The sequence below is a fragment of the Typopeltis vanoorti genome, chromosome 3 (genome assembly GCF_054136105.1).
Source record: "Typopeltis vanoorti isolate ZY-2024b chromosome 3, IOZ_Tvanoo_1.0, whole genome shotgun sequence".
Lineage (NCBI taxonomy): Eukaryota > Metazoa > Arthropoda > Arachnida > Uropygi > Thelyphonidae > Typopeltis > Typopeltis vanoorti.
The window spans coordinates 101,923,318-101,950,206 of NC_143551.1; the positions used below are offsets into that span (position 1 = coordinate 101,923,318).

Here is a 26,889-nt window from a genome sequence, read left to right on the forward strand (position 1 = left end):
TATATACTGGATAGAGCACTCAACAAAATAGTCATAGAAATAATTCAAATTGTAACTGGAAAAAAGGACTAATCTCCTACTTGTATGTGGAGGCTAATGACTTCGCATCAGTTACTTTAGTATCCCATCTAGAGTATTTTAATAAAAAGGTGATACGTTTTCACTACTCGTAAGCAGGAAATATATGACTTCGGCATTTAATTCGACCGTAATATCTCTTCTGGGTCTGGCTCCTACCGATCAGACCTCAGAGGTTGAAACTGGTCTGGGTAATGGCCATTCCCATAATGTAGCATAACATCTGAAAGGATGTGCAGTTTGAATTATGTGATAAGAAGGCAATTAATGCGAAGTCATTAGCCTCTATATATACAAACAGCCTAGTTGTGTAGATACTTCACATGCTACTTTTGTTTGTTTACACTTGGATAAAGGATTAAACAAGAATATAATTTCTTTGCAACTTTATATTAATTTATAACCGAGTGAAATACTTTCTACAAGGAAGAGAGTGGGTTGGTGATGGAACAGAGCTTCGAGGCATTAGTAACGAAGCTCGAAGAGGGTGCCATCAACCAGGACATTCAGTGAATGATCAGAGAGAAACCTGGCCATTCACTGAAATCAATCCTGACCATCAGAAACTCAAAGTATTTTCATGATTAGGATACTTGTATATAGAGGCTGTTTTCTTGATATCAATTGCCCCAGTATGCCATAATGCACAGCATCTAATATAATTTGTAACCAAGTAGGAAACCTTTTCACAACTATCTGTGATCTAGAGTATTTTAGCAATATGGTGATACACCATTTTGCTACTTAAGTATGAAAAACATGTCTTCTCTATTATCATAATATCTTTCTGCATCTAGCTTCTACTAATGCGATATCATCGAACATCAAATTTTTTGTGAAAGGAAGTGTATTGTACATTTACCTGCTCTACTGCTGATTCGCATTGCATTCTTTATATTGAATTCCCTGCATTCCTAATTCTGATGAAATTTCTTTCGCCCCAATGGCATTGTGATCTCTGAGTAAAATATTGGTGGGGTATAATTTGGTGCTTTGCGGGAGATATTTTGTGAGATGTTGCATAATTATCCTCTGAAGAGAAACTCCAGCTGAACTTATGAAATATTTTCATCTTTAGTTAAATATAACATTACTATTTATTATATAATCAAGTGGGAAAACTTCCAATAACTGTCTCTAATCCAGAGTACAGGTGATCCCTGGGATATGAACGGGCTCCCAAGGCTCCTGATAAGGATAATTAAATTAATAATTTGTTGACTAGTTTCTTTTGCGCATGTAAACAAACCCACACTTCACCGTATTACTAAAGCAATTCTTCCCATTATTTGGAAGTCAAATTTAAGGGCCTGGGTCACACTTTCCACGTTTGAAGATTGGTTCTTGTTTGTAAAATAAAATTCCCTTTAAAATTCTGCTTGTGCTGGACAATGCTCCTGGGCATCCAACATCTTTAGATGACCTTCACCCTAATGTAAATATCGTATTTTTACCACAGAACACTACATCATTACTACAGTCAATGGATCAGGGAGTCATTTCTACATCCAAGGCTTATTACTTATGGTGTACATTTCTGCAAGCATCCAGGGCTACAGAAGATGATATGATGACCTTGAGAGAGTTCTGAAAGAATTAGAACATCCATGATGCCATCAAAGACATTGCTGAAGGAAGTGAAGCAATCGACAATTAAAGTGGTGTGGAACAAACTGTGCCATCAATTCTGTGATGATTTTCGTGGCTTCACAGAAGACATTGCCAAAGCCAGAAAAGCTGTGATGGATAGTGGCAATGCACTGCAATTGGACATCAATTAAAATGAGGTCATTGACTTACTAGAGTCCCATTCACAAGAATTAACTAATGAAGATCTTATGGGGATAGAGAAGCAGCTGATAGAAACACAAAAACACGAAGAATTAGATGATCCAGAGCCAAGAAAGTTTATGACAAAAGAATTAGCGGAAGCCTTTCGTCTCATTGAAGCAGGATATTGCTAAGCTTGAGCAAGATCCCAACATTCAGTGGTTTATAAAGGTTTACCGTGCAGTTAGTAAGAACATCAGCTGCTAACAAGGTCATTTATGATGAAAAAAAGAAAAGGGCTGGGCGAACAACCCTAGATACGTTTTTCAAGAAACTGACTTCAATGGTAAGCTCCCCTCCACCAGAAACGCAATCATATCCTTATTCTCCAGCACCAGGTTCGTCCTCTCTATTTCCATCATTATCTTCCGATTAATGTTAGCCTCCCTTCTTGCATCAGAAATGCCCCTTCCAGTAAGCAAGATATTGATGAAACCTTTAATATTCTTTTTTGAAATTTACCTTATCTCCTATCTAAACTTTTTGTATGAGTTTATGTTTTGTTTGTTTGGATTAAAAGAAAGAACACAAGTTTCTGTAACTTAAATCATTGTTATTATTATTTATTATTATTATTATTACAATAAATTTAGTTTAATCCTTTATCCAAGTGTGTGCAAACAAAGTTTGCGCCTGAAAGTATCTTCAGGACTGGGGTAAAGTGGTACAACACTGGGCAACTCCTTGCAAAGGTGGAGCAAGCTGGAACACTCCTATCTCAGTATCTCCCATAATGCAAAACACATCTCCTTGCGGATATGTATAATGTTATGCATTAAGGGAAGGGCCACTACCCAGACTAGTTTCGACCTTTATCGAGGTCTCTTCAATGGGAGCCAGGCCCAAGTGGATATATACCAAAGCAGAAGCATTAGCAAGGTCATCTCCTCCTATAGGAGCTGCCAAACGGTGTGCCACCTTTTTATTAAATTACTCTGGATTTAGAGAAAGATGTTGAAAGTTTATTTTGATAGTTGAAAGGATTATTATTATTATTACACTGCATTATTATTACCACATGAGTCATTATAGTATTGTTATTATTACCGCATATGTGCTGTTCATCAGGGATCCGAGCTACATACAAATCCAACTTAAAGATGTTCTCAGGAACTTATCTCATTCGTAACCCAGCGACTGCCTGTATTTAAATAATAAGGTGTGACACCTTTTGGCTACTCATATATGAGTAGCCAATAAGTGTCACACTTTTGCATTACTTCAACCTTGGCATCACCTGGATCTTGCGCCTACTGATGAGACCTTAATAAAGGTTGCAACCAGTCTGAGTAGTGACCCTTCCCATAATGCATAGCATTATACATGTCTGTAAGGATATGTGCTTTGCATTATGGGATACTAAGACAAGTGATGTGAAGTCATTAGCTTCTATATATGAGTTGCTCAGTCCTGAAAATACTTCAGGCACAAACTTTGATTGCTTACACTTGGATCAAGGATTAAACCAAGAATATAATTTCTTGGCATCTTTAATTTATAGTATAACCAAGTGAAAAATGAGTTCATCTAGAGTTCTCTTCAGAAGATAGTTACACAGCTTCTCACAAAATTATAATATATGTAATATAATAATAATATACCATTAGTTTAAAAAAATAATTGTAGTAAATAATTTGTTAATTTGTTCAGTAGCGCGATGTTATAATATTTTATAATTGTTATGTGTAGGAAAAGTGGATGTGAAACAAGCTACTAAGAAAATTAGACATCAGCTGAATAGGCAAGAAAGAAAAAACCAGGCATGTATAGTATATAATTGAGATAAGATATTCCCTTTAGATTATTTGTTGAGTAAGCCTACTTGCTACTTAATCTCTGAATGGCTTGGCATTGAGTAAGATTAGCAGACATTGCACCGATAACACTTGTAAAATGACTTATGCCGTGTCTAAAATGGAATTAATGTAAGCAGTTTTATGTAGATAAAAGACAAAATAAATAAATAAATAAAAAATCATACCATGCCATAAATTTTAATGTTACTTTATCACTTCTTAATTTGTTAAATTAAGAAAGGTATAATCATATTATAATGGAGAAATACTTTTTAATAATTTTTATATCATCATGCATTCTTTTTTAGTCTTATCTCATAGACAAGATAATCTTCTGTTTCAAAACTTGGTATATCAAGTTTAAACAAGAGAGAATAAAATAAAGGAAAGAATTCCAAACACATTCTCCACTGGGAAACAGGAAACCTAACTTCTAATAATAAAGAATTTTATAGACATTTTTCTTAAAACAGTGTTCACTCTTTTTTTTTTAAGCATGGACATATAACATCTGTAGCTAGTTCATTACTTGTTAAACATGATCACCGAATGAAATTGTTTTTCAGATATTAAGGTTTGTGGTTTTTTAATGTAAATCAATTCATATGAGATGTAGTGAATATTAAGACCATGGGTGGCTTAAGAGTCAGATGAGCCAGAAAACACATCTAGAAGCTAAAATTTTATTTTTTTTAAAAAAACAGCACTTCATCCTCTATTAGCATCTCTGTGGTTTCACATTGGATGGTGATATTTGTCTGCCATCTAATATTTTCAGACATCTATATCCACAGTGGGATTGATACCATTAGAAGATGGAGTGAGGGAGAGAAGGTGTGAGAGAGAGGGTTTTTTTTTTTTTGGTATGAATGATTTGAAAGATAAAGCATCCGTAGCTCATTCGGTACAGACGAAGCCCTTTGGTTGGAAAGACCTGGGTTCGATTCCCATCCATAACATGAGGAACCTTTATCTGGTCTCTTTTGACTAAAGGTGAGTTAGCCAGTCTCATATGGAGGTAGAGGAGTTTTTTTACCCAGAAACTCGGGTTTTTCTTCCCTCAGAACAGGCAAATGCCTGTGAACACACAGATCTGAAGTCATAAAATACATTCCTAATCCCTCATTAGGAGGACTCAACCAGTCCTAAGGGACAGTTGAGGAATGGGGGGGGGGGGTACATACGAATAAATGAATTTGAATGGTGATGAATACAGAATAAGAGAAAGTGAAAGACCTAACTGAAAAAACGAGAAGGAAAAAATTGAGAAAATTTCTTGCTGCACTATGACAGGAGTTGATTCAGAAGGGCCATGAAAGTAATAACTCGGTGCACAAGTCGTGTTGTAAAATTTCTGTCCAATGGATTTATGTATTGATTTTGATGTATTAGTGGATTTCTGGATAGCCAGCTTGCTCATGATTGAAGTTGGTGTTTTCCAAAAAATGCTGATCAGTGAGAGAAAGGATGTGCAGAATAAGGGTAACTAGAACTTTTGTGGTTAAACATGTGGATAGTAGCTCTCAAAATTGGATATAATCAAAAAGATATAATAATATGTAAGAAATGACCCTGGATATAGTGGTTTGGATGTATTGTGGGGGTGGGGGAGTATTTTAATATGCATCATCCATGAGCCAGGAAGGTGAATATTGAAATATAAATGCTAATTTGAGTCAAATAGACCAGGATTGATGATGATGATCATTATCATCAAATTCCTGACATGTACCCTCAAGGGGTATACAGGATATGATAATACTACATGAAAGATTTACATCATTACTAACTTCCTATCTACAATTTTCCTCAAAATCAGTCTATTACTTGTCAAGACTCCAATATTATTATCAGATCTTATATTTCTATCGTCTAAGGCACATTGTACCATATCACTCCACCTATATCTTGGTTTTCCTCTGGGTCGTTTTCCTGCCAACCTTGCAGAGAATACTTGTTTTGCTAATCTTTCCTCGCCCATTCTGTTTAAGTGACCATACCACCTGAGATTAGCTCTGCTAACGCATTCCTGGATGCTGACAATGTCAAGTTCTTTCCTAATATCCTCATTTTTAATATGATATTGCCATTGATGCCATCTGTTCATGCCTCTAATCTTCCTCAGGACTCTCATATCTGTGGTCTCTAGTCTTTGGTCAAGTGTTTTACTTTTGACCCAGCTCTCAGATCCATAAGTTAAAACTGGTTTGAACACTGTCTTGTATAAACCTAATTTAGTGTTCCGACTAATTCCTCTCTTATTCCATATGAATTTATTCAATTGACTTCCTACCATACCAGCTTTGTTGATTCTGTTGTCTATTTCCATATTTAATTTACCATCGTTACTAAAAATCATGCCTAGGTAGCTGAAATGTTTTACTTGTTCCACAGGTTCCCCGTCCACAACACAGTTGACATTTTCAACAATTCTACCTATTTTCATTGTCTCTGTCTTTTTATTGCTGACCTTCATACCATATCTATTCCAACAGTTATTCAATTTAGTCAGGAATCTTGCAAACTTGTAGTGCATTTATTCAGAAGTATAACATCGTCCGCATAAATTTTTATATCATGTTTAATACCACTTTAATTCATAATGTGATCGATATAGATAATGAATAACAGAGGGGATAATATATATCCTTGTCTCACACCAGATTTAACATTAAATCATCTTCCTGTACATCCTTTAATTCTAACTGCCGACTTACAACTCAAATACAGATTAAGTATTGCTTGATATAATGCCCCATTGACACCATATAACTGTAGCGTATTGAATAGCTTCTCTCTTGGCACCTTGTCATATGCATTTTCCAGATCGACAAAACTTAAATACAGATCTTTGTTATATTCCCATGCTTTCTCAACTATTTGTCGTAAAGCGAAGATCTGATCCTGACAGACTCTATTTGGCCTGAATTCAGCTTGTTCTTCACCAAGTTTTTCTTCAACAATTCTTCTCAACCATTTCTCAAGTATGCTTGCATAGATCTTGCCAGGAACACTCAGTAGGGAAATACCTCTGTAATTCTCACATTCAGTTTTATTTCCCTTTTTATACATGGGTACTGTTAGAGCTCTACTCCAATCATCGGGAATTCGTCCCTCTGTCCAGGCTTTCTGAACTGTGCAGTGCAGCCACTGTAAGACTTATATCACCATATAAAAGTATGGTGAACTACTCCCCCCCTATAAAATGGGGGGGAGTAGATATACAGTCCTTAGGGAGGCAGTTGAATGTAAGAATGAATATAATATGCCAGAGCAAATAAGGACAACAAATCAGAGTAGGATAGTTAATATAAGGCATCAAATTAGGGTTGGGGGCTAATGAGGGTCTTAAATTCATGTACACTAATACTAGGAGTATTAGGAACAAGATGGAAGAGTTTTTGGCCATATCTATTCCACACCACAGGTTATTGGTATTAGTGAAACATGGCTGACTGTAGATGATATAGATAGTGGGATTGATAGTGGGAGTGATGGGTATAGTGTGTTCAGGAATGACAGAGAGAATAAAATGGAGAGAGGAGTATTGTTGATGATAGCTGATGAGCTACAGCCAAGGAGAATAGAAGTTGAATTGCAGGATAGAGAAAAGAGCACATTTGAGGCCTTTTGGTGTGAGATTGTGGCTAGCAGAACTAAATATACAATTGGGTGCTGCTATAGACCAGGTGATGGAAAAGATGGTGGTGACAGTATGCACAAGCAAATAGAAGAAATGAGTGGAAGGAGGGTGATTATTATGGGAGATTTCAATTATGGTCGCATTGATTGGAGTGAGGAGAGGACACACAGGAGAAAGGAATTGGATTTTATGCAGTTATTAAGGGATAACTATCTGCGACAGCATGTAATGGAAAATACTAGGGGTAAGAGAGTGCTTGACCTAGTAATTACATCTGAGGATTTTGCTGTAACGAATATGACCACGTTGCCACCAATCGGTGAGAGTGATCATAGGGGCTTGACTTGGGAGGTAGCTAAAGGTGTAGAATTTTCAATTAAGACAGGGTACATATGGAATTATCGGGCTGGAAAGTATGACAAGCTTAGGAGTTTGATTGGTTCAGTGCCATGGCATGTACAACTGCAAGGACTAGAAGTTGATAGTGCATGGGAGGTAGTTAAGAAGTACTTGCATGAAACAATGGCTGACTCTATACCTAGAGTCCAAATAATAAATCAAGTAGGGGTTAAATGGATGAATAACACCATTAAGCTTGAGCTGCAAAAAAAGAAACAACTATGGAGGGAATTTAAGGAGAAAGGTGACCGGCAGGCACATGAACGGTATAAAGCACAGGCCAGAAGGGTGACGACTGTGGTAAGAAAAGCAAAAAAGGATTACGAAAGAACATTGGCCATGCAGGCTAAAGAGAATCCTAAACAGTTTTTTAGATATGTAACAAGTAAAAGGAAAAGTGTACATGGCAGAATGATTTTAAAGAATGCCGATGGTAGGGAGGTAACTGAATCAGTTGAGATAGTTGAGTTACTGAGTGAGCACTTTGCAAGAATTTATCATCCAGGTGGTGACACTGCAGAAACGAATAAACCAGTAGATTATACGGGAATTGTGGCGAATGAAGTGGAGGTGAGTAGTCTATTGCATAACCTCAATGTCAGTACATCTGTGGGATTGGATGGTATACCAGCTCGTGTTATACGAGAAGCAGCTAAAGAATTGTTGAAGCAGCTTGACCATTTTGTTTAATTTGTGTCTCGGTTCTGGATTAGTCCCGAGCGGGTGGAAAGGGGGGAAAATAGTTCCACTGCATAAAGGTGGTTCCAAGACTGCTGTTGTAAATTACCGACCGATCAGCATATCAGGAATCATTGTCAAAGTCTTAGAGAAATTAGTCAAGAAAAGAATACAGGATTGGATAGATGAAAATTGGTTATTGTATGGGGGACAACATGGTTTTGTGAAGGGTAGATCATGCCGCAGTAACTTGCTCACGTTTTATAACACAGTGACGGCTGAACTGGATAGGGTTAATGGGTTTACAGTGATACTACTAGAGAAGCAGCTAAAGAATTGTTGAAGCAGCTTGACCATTTTGTTTAATTTGTGTCTCGGTTCTGGATTAGTCCCGAGCGGGTGGAAAGGGGGGAAAATAGTTCCACTGCATAAAGGTGGTTCCAAGACTGCTGTTGTAAATTACCGACCGATCAGCATATCAGGAATCATTGTCAAAGTCTTAGAGAAATTAGTCAAGAAAAGAATACAGGATTGGATAGATGAAAATTGGTTATTGTATGGGGGACAACATGGTTTTGTGAAGGGTAGATCATGCCGCAGTAACTTGCTCACGTTTTATAACACAGTGACGGCTGAACTGGATAGGGTTAATGGGTTTACAGTGATACTACTAGACCTTCCCAAGACCTTTGATAGGATACCACATAGAACCCTAATCAGTAAACTGGAGCAGATGGGGATAGATATAGGGTTGGTGAGATGGATAGGAGGGTGGTTGAAGGAGAGATACCAGAGAGTGGTTTATTCAGTAGTGGAGTCTAAAAGACGTCTTGTGACTAGTGGAGTGCCGCAGGGCTCTGTTCTTGGACCACTGCTTTTCAATTTGTTCATCAATGATATTGGAAAGGATTTGAGAGGAAGTGTTCACTTGTTTGCTGATGATGCAAAGTTGGGTCGAGCAATTGTGAGTGCACAGGATGTCAAAATTTTACAGGATGATTTGGATAGTTTGGAGGACTGGGCTAGGAAAAATGGATGTCAATTTAATGTGGCAAAGTGTAAGGTTATGCACTTTGTGGCGAAAAGAAATGCAGCAGTATATCGCATTGGTGGAACTGTACTCCAGGAGATTGATGAGGCCAGGGATTTGGGAGTTTTGGTGGATAGGAAATTGAAGATTAGGTGGCACATTGCAAAAGTGACTAAAACAGCTCACCAAATCACTTGGCTTCTGAAAAATACTTTAACATGCAGAGACAAACAAGTTGTTGTTCCTCTTTATCAAGCTTGATAAGACCCCATCTGGACTTCTGTGCCCAGTTATGGGCACCAGGGTTTCTTCATGATGGGGAGGAAGTGGAGAGGATCTAGAGATGAGTGACCAAGATGATAGCAGGTCTGAGGAATGAACTTTATGAGAATAGGTTGAAGATTTGTGGGTTGCAGAAATTGGACGATAGGCAAAGGAGGGGTGATATGATTGAGACATTCAAATTACTGAAGGGTTTTTATAAGATTGATCCAGAAGATATTTTTGAAAATATGACTGGTGGTGGGAGGACTAGGGGCCATGCATGGAAGTTGGGCAACAGCGTGGTTGACAAGGGTGTTAGAGCTAGGTTTTTTACTTGGAGAGTGGTGAATGAGTGGAATAAGCTGCCAGAGTCTGTTTTGGGTGCTACGACCGTGAATGAGATCAAGGAATGTGTGAATGTCGAATAGTTGTTCTTGACATGATGTTAGGGCCTCCCTCGATGAGTCTGTCGACTCCTTGGAGTTTCCCGGAACAACAATAATAATAATATTCCAGCATTTCTGGTCGAATATCATCTACTCCTGCTGCCTTTCCACATTTCAAGCCTTTGATGACTTTTTCTACTTCAAATATGGATATGTATTCCTGACTGTATGCAGGAATACTGTTGTGTTCTTCACGACTGTGTTATCACTGCTTGTTTCATTTAGCAATTTTTTGAAGTAATTACTCCATATTTGAAGGATATCTGTTTTCTCCTGTTTTCATGTAACCTTTATCATCTCTAACTCCCTTTACAGCACTCTTTTCTCCATTTCTAAGACAACCTCCAGAATATCTTACCATCTTCTTGATATTTATTTTCTATATTCTTGCCAAAGGCCTCCTATGACTTTTGTTTAGCTAGTTTTACACGGTGTTTAGCATTCTTGCATTTGTCTGTGTATTCTCTAAGAGCACAAGCTGACTTATTTGACAGGAAGTTTTGATATGCTTTCTTCTTTTTCTTCATTGCCTCTTTAACTTCCTATGTCCACCATGGAGTTCTGATTTTTCTATCCGTGCAGACAACCTAACCACATGCCTCTCTGTCTGAATCAATCACAGTTTTCTTCAAGGCTTGCCATTGAATCTCCAAGGTTTGGTTCCTATTCTCAAACTCTTCCATTTTTTCTACAATAATCTTTGTATATATTAGTCTACAGTTCACATCTGAGAGCTGCTCAACTTTTATTCACTTGAAAACTTTCTTACATGTTATTCTTTTCAATATGAAATTCAATTTTATCCCATTCAAGACTAAAGAGTGATCACTTCCAATTTCAAATCCTCTGTACATTCTAGTGTCCTGCACTAGTGAGAAAACATCACTATCAACAATAATATAGTCAATGAGACTTTACTTATTCCTTGCCTCTTCTCTCCATGTGAATTTGTGCACATTTTTATGTTGGAACATGGTGTTAATAATAACCAGTCCATGACCTGAGCAGAAATCCAAGCCGTTATTATTGGCTTTGCTCTTTTCTCCAAAATTTCCCAAAATATTTTTGTATGTCTGACAATCATTTCCTACTCTGCTATTTAGAATCTTAGTAGAACCTTCTGTGGTTCCATAGGCACAAATAAGTCTCATTGTTCAATATCCCATTGTGCTATTTGCCCACATCACTCTACTTGAGACTGCCTGCCATTCAAGAAGATTAGCCTCGTATTTTGTGTTGAATACTATGGCTACTCCTTCTTTTCCTTGATTGTCATTGCCTGAATATAGCATTATGTATTTATTGCTGAGAAAGATCTCACGAGTTTTTGTCTTTTTTGTTTCAGTCACCTCTATTATGTCGATCTAGTACTTATCTAATTCCTCAGCTAGCTCCATTTCTTTGCCATTCATGCTTCTTATGTACTGATCTTTAACTCTGGTGATGTTGAGGGTGTGTTTTCAGATTTGTCCCTGAGCTGACCTTTCGCTGTTTGTGGCTAAAACAATGGGGCCTTGTTTTAGCAGGCGATGCCCTAGCTGGCATGAAATTTCGTCACGTACCATCATTTCTATCTTTTGGTTTAACCAATAAGAATACAATTTGGTCAACTAAATCCCAAATTGCCAGTCCATCCTCGTTCGTTCAATATCCAGGTAGATACCCAACAGGATGCAGCACGAGTAGATGAGGATTGGACATTAGGTCAAGCCCTGGTCGGCTCTCTGCATTCCTTTAAAGCCTATGTGGAGGTTTCCTCTCAGGTATACAGCTTTTTACCTGCAGGTTTATTGTTATGATTGACTAATACCAGAAGTATTAACAATCAGCATACATGGGTGACAGGGATTTTCTCCTAGAAATCCAGTTACAAATACCTATAAAATATGATTTCTAAATTTTATTAGAAAGTTGTACCTGATAGCTCCTGCTTCTCATACACAGCTTAACAAATATAGCTTTCAACTTTTTAATGTGCAGTATGCAATCTCACACTTCATAAGATTGAAAAGGACATTTTCTGCACTCATTTTTCTGTAGTATTTATCTAGATCCTCTTAATGACACACACATCTCAGATTTACCTTCTATATAACTGTTTCCATATTACATTATTTCCAAGCAGTTGAACATCGTCAGAGGGACACTTAGTTATTTTGGATCAAAATGGTCACTTGTATACTGGAAATAAAAGTCTGCATTGTTTTGAATAAGAATACATCTCTTCACTTGGAAGAATTTACCCAGAAATCTTCATATTTTCTTCTATGAATTTTTTAAGTTTCAGAAATAAAAAAAAATTGAAGCGAAGCCTCTTTTCAATTTTTCATTTCTTGATATCAATAATTGAAACAGTTTGCAACAAATTGTAACACATAAATATTTACAGGTGTGCACATGCACTTTACTAAAGAAATAACATATCCTCATCATCAGCTGAATGCTTATATAATAAAAATACTTTATTGTTATTATTATTAACATCTGATCTCCATACAGCCAGAGACTCATTATGGGAGTTACACACTATCATGCACAAAACTCATGCAATCGTGCCTTAAACTGATTCCATGTGTCTACATTCACAACACTCAGGCAATGCATTTCACTGGACAACCACTCTCCATGTGAAGAACCTACACCTCGTTCCTCTGCTCACAGTTTCCAGGGATGGCCTCTTGTTCTAACCTCTACCCCCCCCCCCCCTTCCTTCAATCTCTTCCTTGAATCTCTTCCTTGTCAACCTGATACCACCCCCTGACTAACATATATGTCTCAAGCATACCTCCCTCCTCCTCCTCTTCACGAGGCTTTGCAATTTACATTCTCATAATCTATTCTAATACTCCACATTCCAAAGACAACTGACCAGTGTATCTTCTCTGGGCTCTTTCTAACATATCCTCATCATCATGAAAACCTAGTGACCAAATCTGTGCACAATAATTCATGTGAGGCCTGATTAAGGCCATAACATCTGCTTTACTCTGCATTGCTTGCCCCAATTTTGCATAATCTGCAAACAGCTGCATATTACCAGTTAAACCCACCCCAATATCATCATCAAATTCCTGACATATACCCTCAAAGGGTGTACAGGATATGACAGTACTGCATGAAAAATTTACATCATTACTAACTTCCTATCTACAATATTCCTCCAAACCAGTCCGTCACTTGTCAAGACTCCAATATTACCATTATCAGATCTTATATTTCTATCGTCTAAGGCACATTGTACCGTACCAATCCACCTATATCTTGGTCTTCCTTTGGGTCGTTTTCCTGCCAACCTGGCAGAGAACACTTGTTTTGCTAATCTTTCCTCGTCCATTCTGTTTAAGTACCATACCACCTGAGATTAGCTCTGCTAATGCATTCCTGGATGCCGACAATGTCAAGTTCTTTCCTAATATCCTCATTTTTAATATGATATTGCCATTGATGCCATCTGTTCACGCCTCTAATCTTTCTCAGGATTCTCATATCTGCAGTCTCTAGTCTTTTGGTCAAGTGTTTTACTTCTGGCCCAGCTCTCAGATCCATAAATTAAAACTGGTTTGAACACTGTCTTGTATAAACCTAATTTAGTGTTCCAACTAATTTCTCTCTTATTCCATATGAATTTATTCAATTCACTTCCTACCATACCAGCTTTGTTGATTCTGTTGTCTATTTCCATATTTAATTTACCATCTTCACTAAAAATCATGCCTAAGTAGCTGAAATGTTTTACTTGTTCCACAGGTTCCCCGTTCACAACACAGTTTACATTTTCAATGATTCTGCCTATTTTCATTGTCTTTGTCTTTTTATTGCTGACCTTCATACCATATCTATTACAACAGCTATTCAATTTAGTCAGAGAATCTTGCAGGCTTGTAGCGGATTTATTTAGAAGTATAACATCATCCGCATAAAGCAAAGAGCTGATATTAACATCTCTAATTTTGATATCATGTTTAATACCACTTTCCTTCATAATGTGATCCATATAGATAATAAATAACAGAGGGGATAATGTACATCCTTGTCTCACACCAGATTTAACATTAAACCATCTTCCTGTACTTCTTTCAATTCTAACTGCTGACTTACAACTCAAATAAAGACTAAGTATTGCTTGATATAATGCTCCATTGACACCATATAACTGCAGCGTATTGAATAGCTTCTCTCTTGGCACCTTGTCATATACCTTTTCCCGTTCGACAAAACTTAAATACAGATCTTTGTTATATTCCCATGCTTTCTCAACTATATGTCGTAAAGTGAAGATCTGATCCTGACTGTCTCTATTTGGTCTGAATCCAGCTTGTTCTTCACCAAGCTTTTCTTCCACAATTCTTCTCAACCGTTTCTAAAGTATGCTTGCATAGATCTTACCAGGAACACTCAGTAAGGAAATACCTTTGTAATTTTCACATTCAATTTAATTTCCCTTTTTATATATGGATACTATTAGAGCTCTACTCTAGTCTTCGGGAATTCGTCCCTCTGTCCAGGCTTTCTTAACTATGCAGTGCTGCCACTGTAAGACTTTTATACCACCATATTTCAGCATTTCTGGTCGAATATCATCTACTCCTGCTGCCTTTTCACATTTCAAACCTTTGTTGACTTTTTCAACTTTAAATATGGATGTGTATTCCTGACTGTATGCCTGTTGTGTGTTTATTACCACTGTGCTATCACTGCTTGTTTCATTTAGCAATTTTTCAAAGTTATTACTCCATACTTCAAGGATATCTTTTTTCTCCTGTTTTCATGTCACCTTTAGCTCTAATTCCTCTTACAGCACTTTTTCCTCTATTTCTGAGCTTCTTCAACAACCTCCAGAATATTTTGCCACCTTCTTGATATTTATTTTCTATATTCTTGCCAAAGTCCTGCCATGACTTTTGTTTAGCTAGTTTTACACAGTGTTTAGCATTCTTTCATTTGTCTGTGTATTCTCTAAGCTGACTTATTTGCCAGGAACGTTTGATATGCTTTCTTCTTTTCCTTCACTGCCTCTTTAACTTCCTATGTCCACCATGAAGTTCTGATTTTTCTATCCTTGCAGACAACCCTCACCACATGCCTCTCTGGCTGAATCAAGCATGGTTTTCTTCAAGGCTTGCCGCTGAATCTCCAAGGTTTGGTTTCTGTTCTCAAACTTTCATTTTTTCTTCAATAATCTTTGTGTATTTTAGTCTACAGTTCAAATCTGAGAGCTGCTCAACTTTTATTCCCTTTAAAACTTTCTTACATGTTATTCTTTTCAATACGAAATTCAATTTTATCCTGCTCAAGACTAAATAGTGATTGCTTCCAATTTCAAATCCTCTGTACACTCTGGTGTCCTGCACCGGGGAGAAAACATCACTATCAACAATAACATAGTCAATGAGACTTTTCTTATTCCTTGCCTCTTCTCTCCATGTGAATTTGTGCACATTTTTATGTTGGAACATGGTGTTAGTAATAACCAGTCCATGACCTGAGCAGAAATCCAACAGGTATTTGCCGTTATTATTAGCTTTGCTATTTTCTCCAAATTTTCCCAAAATATTTTTGTATGTCTGACAATCATTTCCTACTCTGCTATTTAGATCCCCAACAAGTACCAACTTTACCTTTTTCATTGTGTCAGTTGCTTTTTATAAAGCATGAAAAAATTCCTCCACTTCTACCTTAGTAGAACCTTCTGTGTGACCATACGCACAAATTAGTCTCATTTGTTCAATTTCCCATTGTGCTATTTGCCCACATCACTCTACATGAGACTGCCTGCCATTCAATAAGATTAGCCTCATATTTTGTGTTGAATATGATAGCTACTCTTTCTTTTACTAGATTGTCATTTCCTGAATATAACATTTTGTATTTATTGTTCAGAAAGATCTCACCAGTTTTTTTTTTTTTTTTTCAGTCACCCCTATTATGTTGATCTGGTACTTATCTAATTCTTCAGCTAGCTCTATTTCTTTACCATGCAGGCTTCTTATGTTGATAGTACCGATCTTTAACTCTGGTGATGTTGAGTCGGGGTGTGCTTTCAGATTTGTTCCAGTAGTTGACTTTTCACTGTTCGCCCTTTTTCCCTGGCGAAAACAAAGGGGACCTTGTTTAACCGGGCAACGCCCCAGCTGGCATGAAATTTTGTCATGTTGTACCATCATTTTCTATATTGGTTTAAGCCAATAAGAATACAATTTGGTCAGCTAAATCCCAAATTGCCAACCCATCCTCATTCGTTCAGTGTCCAGGTAGATACCCAACAGGGTGCACCACGAGAAGGTGAGGATTGGACATTAGGTTAGAAGCCATGGTCGGTTCTCCTCATTCCTTTAAAGGCTATGTGGAGGTCTCCTCTCAGTTATACAGCTTTGATCCTTAAGCACCCCACCCCAATATCATTATTATATAAATTCAACAATAATGGTCCCAAAACTGACCCCTGCAGCCAGTGGCGTATTTAGGTATAGGCTCGGGCCTAGAGCGGCAAATTTTGAGGGGTGGTGGAAATTTCCACTCTCTCATTTTTTATGTCTCTGCTTTTATTCATCTAGAACACGTCTTATATTAAATACCTTAAACAGACTGTACCTACAGAGCATGCTCTCGACACTAATCATTGAGTTCACAGCAACAAGACAAAAGTCGTGCATAAAAGCTGCTTCCTCATAGAACATCTTTATAAAGAAAGATGTGAAACCTTACTTCACTGTCCTAACTTGAACTGATCCAGTGATCTACATCTATCTCCTTTGTGAGAGATAGGAAAAATTAGCAGATTTAAAAAGCACTAACTTTATTTTGTCTAAGTATATATTAAAAAAAAAAAAAAAAATCAGCTAGTGCCTAGCGAGACCATAGCTTCTCCATTAGTAGCCAGTCAGAGATAGCTGGCCCCAGACTATCACTAATTAAGCGGCATGCAGTGAAGACATGGCTCAACAAGTGCCGCCATCTCATAGTCCCTAACCCTAACACAATATATTCAATGTCTGAAAAAAGATAGACTAATTCGGGAACCGGTCAAAGAAAGGCTTAGAAAAAGTTCCTCTAGTCTGCGACTAGAATCGATCTCATGACGTGCTTTCTTCAGGCAGTTTAGCACTAAGGAGTGTAAATACCACTTCCACTGAGATTTATATAATTAAAAAAAAAATTAAATAAGTTAGGAAATTATTGACCTTTTTTTAGTTATCTTACATTAGCTACTCAAGTGGCACTTTTTAGAATTGTCTGTTATTCTTTAATTGCCATTCTGTGATCTTATACTCATGATACCTATGGTACTTAAAATTTCTACATTAGTAAAGTTTTTTTTACATGAGTTTTCCTCTGTTTTTATAATTTTATAATACAGTAGCTCTGGTTAAATACATCAACAAATGTCATCTATGTAGCCAAGCTGAACAATGTTTTACATTTCATTATAATCGACATTCAGCATTTCATGCTTTAATACATGGAATCTTTATTGCTGCATTAGTCTCTTGTAGAGATATTAGATTATTTTTACAGAAGGTTGCAAATGTTAAATAAAATTAGATGGATGTGATTGGATAACAGAGTTGGATTGGTGACTGGCTGTCAGATAGATATCAGAAAGTTGTATTATCTGGGGATGCAGTATCTTGAAAGAGGAAGGTCACTAATGGTGTACTGCAGGCAGTGGCATAATTAGGTTATTGCTGCATTGCTGCCCCTAGGCCCCCTCATGACCTGCCTATAGGCAGGTCATGATCTCAACCTCCAGTGACTGAAGTTGCTGTAGAATCCAACTTGCTTCACATCACATAACTTTCTTCTGGTTGGTGTCATTTTCAATTTCGGACAAAGTGGAAATTATTTTCGTCCATCCCTCATGAAGACTCTGACAGGCATCGTCATGAGCTGACCAACGAGTAGGCGAAGGACATTTGATTACTTTTGCAAAAGTTTCCAGGTGCTTTCTTAGAACATTCCACCAATGTGTTGAAGATGTGAAAAATAGGTACAAGTTTCTGAAGGACATCAAAAAAATGCAGAAGAGTATGGACAGGATTTGGCAGAACAAGTTCCAATTTGAGACAGAGAATATCCAGTCACGGTATGAATTCTGCCAATGGATTTAATTCTTGTTTGCAGTCCTGGGTAATTGCCTGACATGTTACTAGCATTATGATATGCCTGTCCTCTGCAATTTACTACATCAATTCCAAGCTCGTTTAGTGAAGTCCATACCACCTCTTGTAACTCTTTTGATTTGTGATTTACGTTAGGAATGAAATGCAAGAAATGCAACGCAGAAGTTCCATGTTCTTTCACATATCGTACAATGAAGGACAGCTGATCAACATGAGACAAGTCTAGTGTTGAGTCAACACTAATGGAATAGTACTACGCTATTTTAAGTTCTTCCACAATAAATCTGATTACTTTCTCGCCCGTTATTTTAATAAATTCCTCATGTGGGGCAAAGGAAAGATAGGAAATGAAACTTTTTCCTGATTTTGGCAATATGCTCAGCAAGAAAGGGATCAAATCCCTAACAAAGGCACTAATCCCTAGTGCCTTTGTGTCAAGTTACCGACAACAATACAGTAGCTTTCCGTGCACATGTCTCGGTCTGTATAGTTATGCAGAATCTGATTACATGCCAATATGCTTGCAGACTAAACTTACAATGAGGAAAAGAAAAATATTTCTCTACTGTGAAATATCTCTATGTGAGCAGATGCGACATATAAGGAACATGTTATAACTATATATATGTTCACATTCAATGGTGTCAAATAAAGGAAAATCGGTAAACAAGGATACAACATCTAAACTAATCATGTCCATCAAAAGGAGACATATTTCACCATCTCTCCTAATAAGGTACTCCTTATGAACTTTTTTCATAGCATAAATAGAGGTCTTCGATTCGTTTTGAATGTGCAAAAATTCTTTTATTGCCAATCCTCCCTGTCCTAATTTCTCTTTCTCTGAATTTAAAGCACTGAAATCATTGAAAAATAACACAAATTTAATTATTACTGTTGACAAGGGAAAGGCTGTTGTTGTTCAAGATAGAAAAGAATATGAGAAAAAAAGTCTACATTACTTTGAGACTATTCAACTTACCTGTCCTTCATACCTGATTCTAACTGTAGTCAACTAAGAAAAGAAAAAGCTTGAAACCTTCTTTGTTAAAAAAAAAAAAAAAAAAAAAAAAAAAAAAAAAGCTTAAAACCACCTAGATTCTGCAGTCTTCGCAAAGTTCATAAACTAGGTATTCCATTAAGTCCAGTCAAAGACTGTGTAGGATAGCCTACATATAAGGTTTCCAAATTCTTATCTAATTTACTTGCTACTTCAACTAAAAGAACTGCTACTTATATAAAAAACTCTTTGGATTTTAAAAATGCAATTTCTGATCTTCATCTGGATGCTTCAGGCATTATAATAAGTTTAGATGTTGAATCCTTGTTTACTGTTATTCCTTTATCTGACACCATTGAATTACTGTATTTTTCGATAGATAACGCACCCCCAGCATTTTCATCACTCCTTTTGATGTATAGATAACACGCATGCGTCAACTAGCGGTAGAGTTAGGAAGTACAGACAGAGGACGGAGGAATTCTTTAAAAGCACGTGCATTTGTAGTAGCAGTGGTTGATTTTTTTTAATTCCAAATTTTACAATTTTCACATTATTGGAGAGCACTGTGAAATTACTACGACTTTTTGTGTGACTATTGGGCCCGAAAGATAACTTGTGTGGGCTGCATCATTCTCTTGTAACTAGTTGCATCAACAATTGAAAGGTAGGTGTATATTTTTTGTATTTTATGAAGTTACGTTATTCCGTACATCTTGTTTTAAAATATTTCATAAAGTAAATCGTTATTTGTTTATATTTTGTTATTAGATCTGAATTACTCGTGGAAGACAGAAGTACTTCTAGAGAAATCCTGCAGAGCGCAGTTAAGTGGTAGAAGTGGCAAAGGAAAAAGGGAATCGTGAAGCTGGTAGATTGATCAGTGTTGGAGAAAGTAGTGTTTGTGAATGGCAAAAGGCTGAGTCTTGAAATGTTTACATACGAGGAAACGTGCTATGAGGTTTAGAAGATGCTCGTGGCCAACCATAGGAAAAAACTGTTTGATTGGGTTGTTAGTGAAAGAGCTAAAGGTTATTCTCATACCTTTAGATATCTCTACTGTCCGTGTGTTGCAGGAATCGAAAAGAATTGCACGAAATGATAATATAAAGGATTTTAAGGCCTACCCATCTTGGGTTTTTGGATTTATGAAGAGAAACAATTGAAGCGTGTGCTCCACCAGTGTTGGACAAAATTTGCCATGCGACTGGGAAGCGAAAGTAGCTAAATTTCGTTTGTTTCTAAGAGAAAACTTGTGTGGGGGTTGATGCTTGTCATTTTGGGAATATGGATGAGGTTCCCGTAAGTTTTTACATGCCTAGTTCTAGGACTGTGAATCTGAAGGAGCAAAAGAGGTTTCAGTTACTACAACGGGGGCATGAAAGGTCTAATTTTACTGTGGTTCTCTGCGTAACTGCAGATGGTTCCAAACTGCCACTGATGGTGATTTTCCAAAGAAAGACTGTTCCAAAAGGTTGTGATTCCAAAGATATTATTGTTACTGCTAATGATAAAGGTTGGATACATTCCGAGGTTATGAAATTTTGGTTGGAGAATGTGTGGTGAAAGCGAAAAATGGCATTTTTCAACACAAAATCTTTGTTAGTGTTGGATTCGTGTAGGGCACACACGACAGCAGAGGTTAAAACAATTGTAAGTATTCCAAATCGGCCGTCATTCCAGGTGGTTTAACACAAAAACTCCAATCCCTTGATCTTGCAGTAAATAAACCATTCAAAGACAATTTGTGGGCTAAGTGGGAAGACTGGATGATGAATGGCATCCATGAATATAACAAAACAGGGCAGATGAAAAGAACGTCATATAAAGATATAGTTACATGGATTGTAGAAAGTTGGGCTGCTGTAAGTGAAAACTATGTTAGAAATGGTTTCATTAAAGCACAAGAGAATGCAGTGGTGTCCGGTGACAATGATTATGAAGCTGAAGAAATACCATTAAATTGCGTTAAAAATGAAAATTTTAATGCAATCGATTCTTTCAATATTGAGTCTGATGAAGAATTTTTTGGATTTGAATAGTGTAATGTTCAATAAATATTAAGTAATACTTCTTAGTTTTTACCTTAGTTTTGTTAATACATTTGATTTACCTCTCATACCTTTCAAATGTATACTGCGCATGTTCGTTTTTAACGAATTTAGACTTTTTTTTGTATAGATAATGTGTGTGTTATCTATTGAAAAATACGGTACTTCAAAAAGGATTTTCTGGAACAAAGCTTCTTAAACTGTGGATCACATAACCGAATGCGAGGGGTCGCGAAAAATTTGGCAACAGTAAAAGGTTTCGGAATGCGCAACGACCAAAAATTAATTCAGATTTGAGGCTGTTGCTTGTAATTCTTTATGTAAATGGTAAAATTATATGTATACCAAAGAATTTTTTTTAAATTAATGTCTTTATGATTTATTATCAGTAAATGTTTGATTTGTATACCTATTTTATATACCTATATATATACCCAGGTCACATAAAAATTTCTCGGGTGAAAAGGGGTCGCGAATGGAAAAAGTTGCGCTGTTCTAGAAGAACATGGTCTTATGTTAAATACTTTGAGTCTGGACTTGCACAATATGCTATTGACACTAAACATTGTGTTCATTGGAACAAGACTAGAGTGTCTCTGTTTATCCCCTTTGTGGGAGAAAGTACTTTTTAAATCTGTTAATCTATCCTAACTTTATTTTCTCTATGTATATATTTATATAATTTTGTTTTTAAATAAGTTAAGAAATTATCGACCTTTTATAGTTATCTTATGTTAGCTACTCAGGTGGCACTTTTTACAATTGTCTGTTATTGTTTAATTTCAATCTGTGATCTTTGTACTGATGATGCCTATGATACTTAGGCAAAAATTATATGTTAATAAAGTTTTTACGTGAATTTTCCTCTGTTTTAATAATTGTTATATTAAAACAAAGTTGTTATCTTCGTTATCATGCCTCCAAGGACTTACGACTCATTGCAGAAGGTTGGCACATTGCATTATTTCTTCTGTCACAAAGATTACTCCTTGTCATTTTGCGAGATCTGACATCCTTGCCCAAAAATGCCAAACCAGAAGAATTCCCCTCAGAATTTCTTTGCTTCTCTTTTTCATCCTTTTAAGCTTTATCTCTGAAGTTTTGATTTTCTGCATCCCAGCTGTTCAAGGAGTAAGATAAGAACTCTGACTTCCCTGTCCCTTTTCATTTTCACTGACCCATTTGAAAGAAATGTGAAAATGTTTGGCTGTCTGCAGTGTCATAACAGAATCATCCAAACTCCCAACTAGAATACCTCATAAAATACTCCCCATCCCTTCTGTGTATATTGTTGATGTTAGTTCTCTAGCTGGTAACTCAAACTCATCCAAGTTTCTTTTTTTCCTTGGTCTCATGTCCTTTGTTAATGCAATGCTACAAAACCATATGATCCCTGTGATTTCTGCTCCTCTTTTCCATAGTGTGTTTATTACTTTTGCTCTCCCAATCCAAACATTTTCTCTGACTGTGTAATTGACATAATCCAGGCTAGAAGGATGTTCCATTCAAAACCCCTCACCACAAAATCGAGCCTTGAATTTCAAGAATGGCATGATAAAAATCCTGTTTTGCAGTTCACCTTTGCAACTCATAACAGGTGCAAAATAATACCCAAATCTGGCTCAAAACACAATATACAGAAAACTTGCCTCCTGTTCAAACAGCATTTCTTTCTGATTCCAGTGCAATTTCTGTCCCTTTTATGCCTCCTTTTTTCTCTCTCATACTAAGAGACTACTATTGTAACATTACCCAAAGATAAAGATGGTTTTTTTGCATCAATCTTCTTTTTTTTTTTTAACTCTTACATAAAGGACCATATAAATCACCTCCCATTTTACTGAGAACAGCCCACGATATGCCTACTCTGGTCTTGCACTGTAGACATTACAAATGTCTACAGTGCTTTACTAAAGACATTACAAATCTTTAGCTATCCAATGTCTTGATGTACTTCAGAATGAATAACTACCTTAAATCTTTTATAGAAAAGTTTCTTTTTCATACACACATCTGCTATACACCATGGAAAGCTATGTTTAGCAACCATTCTAAAAAAAAAAAAAGTGGGGAGAGGAGCCATTAAGCCATCATTTCATCAGTTATCAGTTGTTCATTATTTAGAGGCCCACCTGCTAATTAGCATTTGCTGATTTATCTGAAGTGGAACTTAAATTACCTGCCTCTGGACATGTGCCATGGAAAGTTTTGATAAAGCATGTGATTGTTCCTGACATTTCCAGGATATCTGATAAAATCATGTATAGATATCTCCTGTTTATCATCTTATGATTTACCTTACACCCTTGAAAATTTGGCAGTTAATTTATTTTTCTCTTATTGACTACATCATGGTCTGTGGCTTTCTTCTTTCAGATTTCCTTCCGTAAAGATTCCTCTAATTATGCATAAATGGCCTTCACTGTCATTTGCCAGATATCATAGTACACGTGATCCAAACTTTAGGACCTTATATAGCCAGTCTCTTAAACACTAATCTGTTTTCTAATGTTATAGTGAAATTCATTCCTATTTCATGTAAAAAGGATTCTTGGCCATTAAATATGCTTGCATAATTTTCCAGGTATATTTATTATGGAAAAGTCTCTTATTACCTGCCCCTCATAGTACCAGCGTGTTGTAGGTTTATAACCTTGTTATGTGGTATTGTCAAATCAAAGTGCATTATTTATGCAATGATTTTATTATGTTATTTTAAATTTTATATTTCTTAATAGAACAAGAAATTAGGCTGTTTAAGTATACTGAATCGTCCATATTGCTCATCTCAACTCTTTTTTTTTTTTTTAATTTTTTTTCCTAGCAAATTCAACTAAGGCAAAAAAAACGTGAAGAGATTTTAACAAAAAAGAGATCTTTAGGGACACAAAATGCACCCCCTTTCCTTGTGGTAAGATTTTAATTTTATTTTAGCAATTTGTGATATTGATTTGATTTTACACTGAGAATTGGTTACTAAAATAAGTGCCAAAGACTTCATTTTGACAAAAGTAAGTTATTTATAAAATGGATATTATATATACGGGCTGAGTTCATATCTTTCAGGTAGTGCAAACCAAGGTGCCTCCTATCCAAATGTTATATTTTCATAAGCTTTCAGGAAAATTTTAATCTACCTATAAAATCAAAATGGATATATATATTTTATAAATAACTTACTTTACCAAAATCTTTTGGCTCTTATGTTAGTACTATATGTAAACAGACACACAAAGAATTCACTTAGGAAAAAATATATCTATCTAACATAAGATGATTGCTATGGTTAGACAGTGGAGCAAACCAGGCCAACTCTCTTGCCAAAAGTTATATTCTCATATGCTCGCATCAAAAAATCAAAGTAGATATATATCCCTTTTTTTCTTTTTTTATAAATAAAGAATTTGTTAAAAATAAATGCTGTGTTTTTGAATAAATAAAAATTACAATTTGTCATGCTGATTAATGAAGTCAAATTTTATGTGTTTACATTATCTGGGATGTGTGTGTGGGGGGGGTCTACTTGAATTGTTCCTATTAAGGTTTTTATTTTTATTAAAGTAATCTTTATTTGAATTCTTTCACATAAAATATCATGCATGTGCTTGTATAATTAAATAGTATCCTTTAAAAAAAGCTAACTTTTAGAACAACAATTCTTGAACTCTTATTTAGAAATCCTCTGGAAAAATGATTCAATCTGCACTCCTCATTTCTTAATTTACCATAGTAATATACCTATAAAATATCATGTGAGAACCAGCCACTTCTATATTCCTGTCATCAGGTTTTTAATTTTAAACACAGCAATTAACAATGCAGTAACTTAATTGAAAACTTAATCATCGTCATCAAATTCCTGACATGTACCCTGAAGGGGCATACAGGATATGATAGTACAAAATGAAAAATTTACATCATTACTAACTTCCTATCTACAATTTTCTTCTAAGGCACTTTTTACTGTATTAATCCACCCGTATCTTGGTCTTCCTCTGGGTCTTTTCCAACCTGACAGAGAACACTCATTTTACTAACCTTTCCTCTCCCATTCTGTTTAAATGACCATACCACCTGAGATTAGCTCTGCAACACATTCCTGGATGCTAACTCAAGTTCTTTCCTAATATCCTAGTTTTTAATATGATATTGCCATTCATTCCATCTGTTCAGGACTTTCTTATATGCAGTCTATAGTCTTTGGTCAAGTGTTTTACTTCTAACCCAGCTCTCAGATCCATAAGGTAAAATTGGTTTGAACACTGTCTTGTATACAGCTAATTTAGTGTTCCGACTAATTTCTCTCTTATTCCATATGAATATATTCAATTCACTTCCTACCATACCAGCTTGTTGATTCTGTTGTCTATTTCCATATTTAATTTACCATCTTCACTAAAACTTTTTTAAATAACGAAACCTGTGGTGCGATCATAATTAAAAGAAACACACCTATTAACCACAGTGAAAATTATTTAATTGTGAATATTTCATCCTAAGTATCTTAGGACATCATGAGTACAGTAGTTTTAAACAATAATATTATTATTGTTAATATTATTATTATTTCATCCTAAGATACTTAGGATGAAATATTTACAATTAAATAATTTTCACTGTGGTTAATATGTGTGTTTCTTTTAATTATCTTCACTAAAAATCGTGCCTAAGTAAAACTTATAGAATAAGTTTTGCTTATTCTATAAGTTCTCCATTCACAATGCAGTTGAGATATTCATTGTCTTTGTCTTGTTATTTGCTGAACCTTCATACCATATCTATTACAACAGTTATTCAATTCAGTCAGGGAATCTTGCAGACTTGTAGCGGATTTATTTAGAAGTATAACATCATCCGCATGAAGCAAAGAGCTGACATTAACATCTCCAATTTTGATTTCAGGTTTAATACCACTTTCCTTCATAATGTGTCCATTTAGGTAATGAATAACAGAGGGGATAATGCACATCCTTGTCTGACACCAGATTTAACATCATATAATCTTCCAGTACTTCCTTCAATTCAAACTGCTGACTTACAATTCAAATAAAGACTAAGTATTGCTTGATATAATGCCCCTGGACACCATATAACTGTAGTGTTTTGAATAGCTTTTCTCTTGGTAGTACCTTGTCATATGCCTTTTCCAGATCTACAAAACTTAAATACAGATCTTTGTTATATTCCAACGATTTCTCAACTATTTGTCATGAAGTGAAAATCTGATCCTGACACACATATTTGGCCCGAATCCAGCTTGTTCTTCACCAAGTTTCCCTTCCACAATCCTTCTCAAGTACTCTGGCATAAATCTTACCAGGAACACTCAGTAGAGAAACACCTCTGTAATACTCACATTCAGTTTTATTTCCCTTTTTATATTTGGTTAAGAGCTCTACTAAAATCAACTGGAATTTGTCCACTGTGCAGTGCAGCCACTGGAAGACTTTTATACTTCCATACTTGAGCATTTCTGATTGAATATCATCTATTACAGATGCTCCTCCATATTTCATGCTTTTGATGGCTTTTTCTACTTCAAGTATGGATATGT

General features: G+C 36.1%; 1 protein-coding gene across 1 annotated transcript in view; it reads left to right on the forward strand.

Annotated features, from left to right (window-relative positions):
• Tsr1 (Tsr1 ribosome assembly factor) overlaps positions 1-26,889 on the forward strand; it is a 273,200-nt gene that overhangs the window by 8,695 nt on the left and 237,616 nt on the right. Inside the window, exons 2-3 of the mRNA XM_090415842.1 lie at positions 3,598-3,668; positions 24,160-24,246. Of these exons, the coding sequence (XP_090271968.1) occupies positions 3,598-3,668; positions 24,160-24,246 (158 nt within the window). The remainder of the gene's footprint in view (positions 1-3,597; positions 3,669-24,159; positions 24,247-26,889) is intronic.